At 41.7% G+C, this 9,336-nt stretch overlaps 1 protein-coding gene across 1 annotated transcript; it reads left to right on the top strand.

Annotated features, from left to right (window-relative positions):
• Positions 1-701: 701 nt before the first annotated feature.
• Positions 702-8,920, top strand: LOC146671222 (adenylosuccinate lyase-like). The gene is made up of 12 exons (XM_085403407.1): positions 702-957; positions 2,463-2,666; positions 2,754-2,798; positions 3,114-3,193; positions 3,305-3,476; positions 3,574-3,620; positions 6,066-6,156; positions 6,268-6,337; positions 6,416-6,563; positions 7,760-7,940; positions 8,250-8,426; positions 8,588-8,920. Exons 1-12 carry the CDS (start codon positions 814-816, stop codon positions 8,672-8,674), a joined length of 1,446 nt encoding a protein of 481 aa, XP_085259533.1. The 5' UTR covers positions 702-813; the 3' UTR covers positions 8,675-8,920.
• The last annotated feature ends 416 nt before the right edge of the window (positions 8,921-9,336 follow it).

The raw sequence follows: 9,336 nt of genomic DNA, 5'->3' as shown, positions 1-9,336 counted from the left end.
AGGTTTTGTCCTATTTTTAGATTTTTACAAAGCCTTCGACATGATAGAGCATGAATTTATGTTTCAAGCCCTTGATTTGTTCGGTTTTGGAAGTAACTTCATTAATGTAATCAAATTGCTGTATAGAGATACTAACAGTTCAGTGTGTCTTCCACGTGGCACCTCACAAAGATTTAGGATCTGCAAAGGAATAAAACAAGCATGTCCAATCTCGCCATTGCTGTTTATTGCAGCAACTGAAATGCTTTCCATACTGATTAAAAATGCTGAGTTTGGTAAGATATCTATCCTGGGTAAAGAGCTCTCCATCAGCCAGTTAGCTGATGATACAACCATTTTTCTAAATAACCTGAATGAAATCCCCAAAATTCTGCAGATTATTGAAACTTTCTCAAAAGCTTCAGGGTTAAATCTGAATTTAAACAAATGTGAGATCTTACCCTTAACACTAGATTTACCATTGTTGTGAGTGCGCGCTAGTGATGTGCGGATCGATCCTGAAATATCGATTCCTCCGATACCAATCATTTATGTTCTAGAATCAATTCTCACATTAAAATATTGATATTTTAGTAATTTACAGTAAATTTGTAGTTTATCATTAACAGGAACACAGTGGAAAGAAACTATAACATTCGGATTGTCTACACTCAAAGGAACTACTTCCTCTTCCGCCTTTCATAGTCATGTGCGAAATACGGCTGTATAAATGTGGAGGAATCGCTATTTCAGGATCGATCCGCACATCACTACTTAAGATCCTGTCGCTACCCGCCGGTCCGTAGCCTCACAGTGTTCACTTTTCTAGCAACCATGGCCGGAGCCGAAGAGATGAATAAGTATCGCTCACCTCTGGTGTCCAGATACGCCAGCAAAGAAATGAGCTACAACTTCAGCGAGAAAAAGAAGTTCATCACCTGGAGGAAGCTGTGGATTTTCCTCGCCAAAGCTGAGAAGGTTTGATATAATGATCTGCTGCTACAAGCTTATGAAAGAAGTCCGCGACCTTTACAGAGCCCTATCAAGTTTCCTGCTCTAAACATAGTTATAAGGAGGTCTTACGAGTCGTGCGCATGCTACCCGGTGCTGACTGAGCAGACTGCTACCGTACAGTAATCAGTGTCTTTGTCTGGAAGTCATAGGTCATATTTTAAATGAACATTTGGCTGTGTCCACACGTACTCGGGTGTTTTTGAAAACGGAGATTTTTCTATGCGTTTGCACCTTTTGTCCACACGAAAACGGCGTTTTCGGTCATTGAAAACTGAGATTTTATTTGCGTGTGGACGAGGAAAACCGACAGAACACAGCGTCAAAGGTGTGCGCCACGTTATTGTTTCGGGAAAATGAATTTCAACAATCCTGTTACTGTTAATTGTACTCTCTGCAGTGTCTAAATGCTTAAATATACACAGTTACTGCCCCTCTACACATAGGACTCGGTTCTGCTTCTATGCCCCATCTTTGTTTACTTCTAGACTTCTGATTGGCCAACATTTCTACACGGTAGGAATATATCGCCAACTGTTGCTTTGGCATGTTCCTAGCAGCGTTTTCCTTCATTTTTGCGTTTACGTGTGGACGGGATTACTTTTTAAAACGGAAAATCTCGTTTTCAAAAATACCCGTCAACATTATTATGAGATTCTAAAATTGAAAATCTGCAGTTCGTATTTTCTATCGCAGAGCCACGTGAGCTTCGACACGCATGCGTACATGTTCTGAATCATTTGAACAGCTGCTGCTCTCTCGACAGCGAATGTTCCTGTGAACGAAAAGCTCTTCAAGTGGGAAAATTGGTAACAGTTACTCTGGCTAAATGCTGTTGTGTTTGTGCTCTCTTTTCTACTGAGGTTTTATTTGACCAGTCTGACCTATGACCCCTTTGACTGGACAGAGGTACTTGATTATCTGGAACCTTTCTGTACTGCTGTAGGAATCACGTGACTACGGTGTCCCAACAGAATACAGTCCAGTCTAATCAGCATATTGAGCGCCTGTGCCTCCTCATGAGGACAGCACATGATGATCAAAACTGGAGAAAAGAGATGCTAATAGACAGACTACTGACTAATGAACAGCAGGCTGTTTGCTATCAGCTTAGCAATGCAAGTCACTGACTTTTACCCAAACATCCTTTCCATCAACAGAAGAGCCAATACTGCAAATATGTGTATTTATAATAAAACATGTATTTACATAAAAACGTATTTGCATTTGTAACTGTTGATAAATATCTTAAAAGTAAAGAACTGTATTATCAAGAGTCAAAAAGCTCCACATAAAAAGTTGTAAGCAGCTTATAAGTAAACTCTGAAAATGAATGAAACCCTGCAGGAAATGGTTCAGAATTCATTCTGTAACTACAAGCACTTTTGTTTTGCCAGCTCTAAACTTTACGAGTTGCTTGTAGGAACTCTTCCTGTTTGTCATGTCTCTGTGTTCAATGTTCTCCTCCTCAGGCTCTGGGTCTGCCCATCACTGATGCTCAGATTGCAGAGATGGAGAGCCATGCAGAGGACATTGACTTTGCCGTGGCGGCTGAAGAAGAGCGAAAGCTGAGGCACGATGTCATGGCGCACGTCCACACCTTTGCACACTGCTGCCCCACAGCTGCTCCCATCATCCACCTCGGAGCTATGTCATGCTATGTGGGAGACAATACTGTAAGTATGACTATTGCATAAATAAACCCAGCAGTGATGAGTTTTGACTCTTTAAAGCTTCTCATGTTTGTCGTTTCTCTTCTTCAGGATCTCATTGCATTGCGTGATGGCTTCAACATCCTCTTGTCTAAGGTGAGACTCACCTGTTTGTCCAGAAATTCTATGAAAACAGTGCAAATGAATATATTAATATCAAACAAGCTTGTCAGCTAGTTTTTTGTTTTTACAGTGAGTCCATTAAAAAAAACAGGACATTTTCATTGAATTGAATTCATGAAAAAATATATTTAAAGATGACAGGATAGGCTATCCAACATGTTGGTTACATTTATTATGCATCTTCACTGCTTCTGGGAGCTAAAAATCAAAGCTGGCTGTTTGTAGTCCACGATGTAAAATAAGTTTGACACCCTGATTTGCATCATTAAAGGCTTGTTTTTCCTGCAGCTGGCCAGAGTCATCGACCGGCTGGCAAACTTTGCAGAGGAATACGCCGACCTCCCCACGCTCGGCTATACACACTTCCAGTGAGTCCGACTGCAGCTGCAGTGTTTTCATAGGCCTTCATCAGACTGATGGAGCTGTCTAACTTTGATGTCAAACACACCCACTGTGCCCCTCTCCTCCTCTCTGTACAGGCCTGCCCAGTTGACCACAGTGGGGAAGCGAGCGTGTCTGTGGCTGCAGGATTTGGTGATGGATGTGAGGAACCTGGAGCGAGCCCGCGATGATCTTTGTTTCCGTGGAGTCAAGGGGACCACAGGCACCCAGGCCAGCTTCCTGCAGCTCTTTCAAGGGGACCATGACAAGGTATAAACAACCATAAGAACCATGTGGGTGATTTGTGAAGTCTCACAGCACCGTATTGTGATGACTTTTAATATCAGTTTTCCTTTTGTGCCACCAGGTGGAAGAGCTTGACAAGATGGTGACAGAGATGGCTGGCTTTAAGAAGTGAGTATCAAACTCCTGTCTCCAATGTTGACTGACATGTTTTTATAACATGGTCCAAGTAGGAACAGTTTGAAACACAGGCTATAACAGAAAAGGATATCCTTTTCTGTTTCATACCTTGAAGAGATTTGGTTTCGGTCCCTTTTTTAGGCAGTGGATTCAGGTGGTATACACAGATCCAATGGCTACAGTTATTACCAATGGGATAATGTCACCCTCATTTTCGTTAAGTCGGGGTACTAGACAAGGTTCACCCTTATCACCTCTCATTTTTGCTCTGTTTTTGGAGCCTTTAGCCATAGCTTTACGTGAATGTAAGAAAATTAGAGGGGTGGATTTGGGTCAAGAAGAACATAAAACTTTTTTGTATGCAGATGATATTTTATTGATTTCAACTAACCCAGAACAGGCCGTTCCTGCAATTTCCTCAATTATTGATTCTTTCTCTGTAATCTCTGGATACACTATAAATTGGTCTAAGTCTGAAGCTATGCCTATTTCTAAATTGTGTCCGCCCGTTATGAGGAGTTCATGGCATTTCAAGTGGAAGCCCGTGGGTCTGACTTATTTGGGGATTAAATTGACCCCTGGTTTAGACAACATAATGAAAGTAAATATTTCCCCAGTGATTCAAAACATCCGTTCGCTGTTGCAGAATTGGGTTAAAATAAATCTGTCCCTTTTGGGCAGAATTAATTTGGTGAAGATGATTATTGCCCCTAAACTTCAGTACTTTCTTCACATGTTACCGATAGCAGTCCCACATAATTTGCTAAAGCTTTATAATACATGTGTAGAGGGTTTTGTGTGGGCAGGTAAAAAGCCATTGTTCAATCGGTCTAAATTATATGCTGCTAAAGAGAGTGGTGGGTTGGCATTGTCTAAGATGGTCTGGTATCATTACGCTTTCTCCCTCTCTCAGTTAGTTAAGATACATAATTCCTCTACTGATAAGCCATCATGGGTTGGGATTGAGGAAAGTCTTGTGGCCCCTTCGTCTTTAGAGGCCTTCCTTACTCAGAAGGGTAGGCCAGTACCGTTTAAAGATCCAGTACTGTCTTTCATGCAAGAGACCTGGCTTAGAGCTCACCAATATACCAACAGCAGCCCTTATCTCACCGCTAGAGCCTCTATTTGGTATAATAAGAAAGTATTAATAGGGAAGAAACCGGTCTGGTGGGAGGCCTGGGCTAGGACAGGTATTAATCAGATGGGGGACCTATTTGGGCAGACTGGCATGAAATCGTTTGCAGAAATCAGACGAGAATTCAATTTGGATCCAAGGGAAATTTGGAGGTTTTTTCAAATAAGACATTGTATTAAAGCCATTTTGAAAAATAATCTAGACCCTCCATCTAGTGTTCAGAAGATGTTTGCAACCCCTGACAATAACAGAATCAGGGCATCTAAATTTTATGGGAGCTTCAGAGAGGCACATGCTCCCAGTTTGGGGGGACTGAGGCGGTGTTGGGAGAAAGATCTGGGTATCCAGATCTCAGAGGACAGTTGGAAGATGCTGATCTCATCATGGTATGTTTGCTCACCTGAAACACAGTCTCAACTTATCCAGTACAAGTTGCTTCACAGAAACTATTGGACACCCAGTAAATTAGTCAGGTTGAAGCTCGTAGATAAGGACATTTGTTGGAAATGTCAGCAGGAAGTCGGGACTCTAGTTCATATGTTGTATACATGTCGGAAAAATGATTATTTGTGGGATGGGATCATCAACTTGGTCAATGATATTTTTAAACTTAATCTTTCTAAATCTCCAGCTATATGCGTCCTGGGCCTACTACCTGACGATAACATTCTCTCAAAAAAACAGAGATTGTGGATGCGTCTGGCTTTTATAACTGGTTGCAGGGTAATTCTTAGGCATTGGAAGTCATCCAGCCCCTGTTCTTTCAAGGAATGGACCGAACAAATGTCTAGGATGGCATCATATGAACGGGTTATGTATAGAATGAAGGGAAGAGAAGATATTTTTGAGCAGGTCTGGGGTCCCTTTTTGCGGTACATTGACAATGTCTCTTAGACATTATGATAAATGGTCTCTTAGAGGGATATTTCATGTGTCATTGGTATTTTGGTTGCCTTTTTTTTTTGCACCAGGGGGTTTTACCCTTATTCGTTTTTGTTTTTGCTGATGTTTTCCAGGAGGCGGTGTATTATTTTGTTTCTCCTGGGTTTTATTTATTTTATTTATTTATTTATTTATGTAATTTTTTTTTTTTTTTTTTGTTTGTTAGTGTGTTGTTTGTTTGCTTGTCTTAGTTTGTTTGTTTGTTTAGAAATGGACAGAGAACTGACAGTATGATTATTGCAGTTGTATATTTATTTATTAATGTTTCTGTCCATCCAAAAATATTAATAAAAAAAAAAAAAAAAAAAAAAAAAAAAAAGAAACACAGGCTATAACTCATTTGTTCCATTCTTATCCAGAGCCTACCTGGTGACTGGACAGACGTACAGTCATGAAGTGGACATAGACTGCCTGTCCAGGCTCGCTAGTTTGGGAGCTTCTGTGCACAAGGTGAGGAAATGTCTACATTTAGTGGTGGTTAAAGAAACTTGGGTCTTGAGCTCAGGATTTTCAAAAAGCTGATGTAACTGAGTCTAAACTTTATACTGTCGTCTGCTATAGATCTGCACAGACATCCGCCTGCTGGCCAACCTAAAAGAGATCGAGGAACCTTTTGAGAAGGAGCAGATTGGTACGTTCGCTCATTCAAAAGCACTTTTTGCCTGTTAAACTGTGCCTCAGCCTAAAGCTTTGCCCGCTCCTCTTCCAGGTTCCAGTGCTATGCCCTACAAGAGGAACCCCATGCGTGCAGAACGCTGCTGTAGCTTGGCCCGACATCTGATTGCGTTGATGGCCGACCCCCTGCAGACTGACTCAGTCCAGTGGCTGGAGAGCACACTGGATGACAGCGCCAACAGGTCAGCCCACACAGACACTTACACTGCTGTGAATTTGGTATGATGCAGTTCTCCTCTGTAAGGTATTACAGTAGTTAGTTATGGCATTGTGATTTATGAAATATGCTGTAAACTTAGCTAACATTACTTGGCAGTAGCAGTAATGTGAGTTACTTCACTCAAGTGAAAGCTTTAAACATTAGCCTGATACTTAACTAGCCATCTTAAGGAAATAATGGTAATAAGAGGCACTGATCCATATGGGCACAAAGAATGGCCACTTTTTTGTGCTACTGAAGTTCCCTGGCTTTCATTTAATCTGTTTATTGTGAACACCTACACATTAAACAACTTAAAAATGATAAATGGCTTCAAGCTCAGACTGAGGTCTGTGGGGCACTATCAGCCACTGAGACAACAGACAAATATGTTTTAATATATGAATATTTCATACTTTATGGCTGCCTGTTTATTAAAGCAGTGGTTCCCAGACTTTTTTTGCTAGGCCCCCCCTTTGTTTTACAAGAAAAATGTGCGTGCCCCTCCCCCGCACGCACTCATCCTCCAACCACACACACCCTTATTTTGCTCCATTGCAGTTTATTTCACACCTCAAACATTTAGTAAACAGTTAAGCAAATAAAAGTAAAAAATTAGAGGTAGTAAGGAAATAAACTACTAACTCTTTTATGCTACGTGCACTCATACAGTTATTTTTGAAAACGCAGCTGTTTCGTCCACAAGTAAACGGCGTTTGGAATCATCGAAAACAGATTTATTTTTTTTAACACCCATTTTTTGGGTTTACGTGTGGACGAGGAATACAGAGTTTGTCACGCAACGTCAAAGGTATGTGCCTTTTGTCACATCACGCGGTGTGCTACGTTATTGTTTTTTGTTTATTTTTTTTTGTGAGGAGACTGTTTTTAAAAGGGAATTTCTCCTTCATTTTTCCCACTGACACTTCAGGAAATCCATGAGAGTTTGAGGCCTTGAACAAAGCCAAACAGCTAAGAGAGGAATTGTGGCCATAAAGGGAAAAAAGAAAAGAAAGCAAGAGTAAAAGACGATGTACATAATTGCGTTAATGGTTAAAGAACTACACATCCTACAATGCATTGCACATTGTTACCCAGGATTCAGTGGTTGAGTAAAAAGCTGTTACTTGTGATTACTGATGGTTTCTTTCCTCTCTTCTCTGCCTTGCTCCTGTGCAGGAGGATCTCCCTGCCCGAGTCCTTCCTGACAGCAGACATCATCCTCAGCACGCTGCAGAACATCACAGAGGGTCTTGTGGTCTACCCCAAAGTCATTGAGAGACACATCTGCCACGAGCTGCCCTTCATGGCCACAGAGAACATTATTATGGCGATAGTGAAGGCAGGAGGCAACAGACAGGTAGGAGAAAATACCCTGTGAGGAATTCTCCTCTGAGTCAGAATGGACACATTAATAGTTTTGAACATAACTGGATGAATGCATTTTTGCTTGATCAGGAGAGATGGTTTACTGGGCAGAAGATGCCAGTGGTAACCAGAAAAACAGATGACTGAAGTGAGCTCATCTTACTGACTAGTAACCAGTGTTTTGACCATTTAAATGAAGAAGCTGATTACCAATAACCAGACCTGACATGGAGACCCAACAACATGGCTGTTAAAGTCAGCTCCACCTTAATGTTTCTGTTTTTTCCTGTGTCTCCTTCAGGAGTGCCACGAGAAAATCCGTGTTCTCTCCCAAGAGGCAGCAGCTGTGGTCAAACAGGAAGGTGGAGACAATGACCTGCTGGCCAGAATCCAGCGAGACCCCTACTTTGCACCCATTCTAGGGCAGCTGGAGGCTTTGCTGGACCCCAAGACCTTTATTGGGCGTGCTCCACAGCAGGTACAGCATGAACAGCCTTATTTTTGTTCAGTCTGACAACAGATGAATGTTTACAGCCAAGCTGCAGCTCCCCTATTACTGCAGCTCCCCTATTACTGCAGCTGTGTCTGTTGACCCCCTTGATGATAGTTTGTTTTCTTGTTCCTGCTCCTCTTCTTCAGGTGAAAACGTTCCTGGCTGAAGAAGTACGCCCCCTACTGGAGCCGTATAAGGCCAATATGGACGTCAAGGTTGAGCTTGTGCTTTAAAACATCAGTGATGTCTTAAGCTGGTTTTATGGTCGAGCAGAGTTTGCTGTCCACTCCACTCTAGGGACTGACCGTCTGTCTGCCTGGAGCGAGCTCTGTTGTCAGATGGAGGCAGTGCACAAAGTGTGTGGTACAACCAGCGTGTGGGCCGCTCTTGCTTGTACTGTTGTTGGTCAACCAGCCGCGGTGGAGAGTGAAGTTATAACAGATGAGATGAAGCGAGAGCATTAAAAACAGTAAAATGTCCACTGCAGCCACTGTGTGTTTTTGTTTTTATCTTTGAAGTTTACACAGACGGGCCATGAGACCAGCATTACTCACACTTAGGGCTGGGTATCGTCACTGATTTCTAGAATCGATTCGGATTCACAAGGTCCTGCTTCAATTCTATTTAAATCTGGGAAATTTTGCCTCAGACAGTCAGAAATGTTATAGTTCAGATCAGTACATTTACATATTTTTGTATCTATAAAAATGATGCTGACACTCGCAAGACTTTATCAAAGGTGTAAGCATCACAGCAGATGCATTTGTGTCAAAGTAGCTGAAGATAAAACACGAAGGTGATTTTTCTGGCCTGGGATTTCATAAAAATATTCTGCAGTACATCAAAAATGAAAGAAAACAATTAATCAACATGAACATTACCTCTGAAGTTACGG

This window comes from Rhamphochromis longiceps, linkage group LG4, assembly GCF_057381845.1.
Source record: "Rhamphochromis longiceps isolate RC_006_pf linkage group LG4, R_longiceps_female_GT1.1, whole genome shotgun sequence".
Classification (NCBI taxonomy): Eukaryota; Metazoa; Chordata; class Actinopteri; order Cichliformes; family Cichlidae; genus Rhamphochromis; species Rhamphochromis longiceps.
The sequence above is the reverse complement of the archived record's forward strand: the minus strand, read 5'-3'. Positions and strand labels throughout refer to the sequence as shown.

Coding starts and splice junctions, on each gene's coding strand:
- LOC146671222 (XM_085403407.1), top strand. CDS start 814: ATGGCCGGAGCCGAAGAGATGAATAAGTATCGCTCACCTCTGGTGTCC. Junction 6,157..6,267: donor TGGGAGCTTCTGTGCACAAG/GTGAGGAAATGT, acceptor CGTCTGCTATAG/ATCTGCACAGACATCCGCCT. Junction 8,427..8,587: donor TTGGGCGTGCTCCACAGCAG/GTACAGCATGAA, acceptor CCTCTTCTTCAG/GTGAAAACGTTCCTGGCTGA.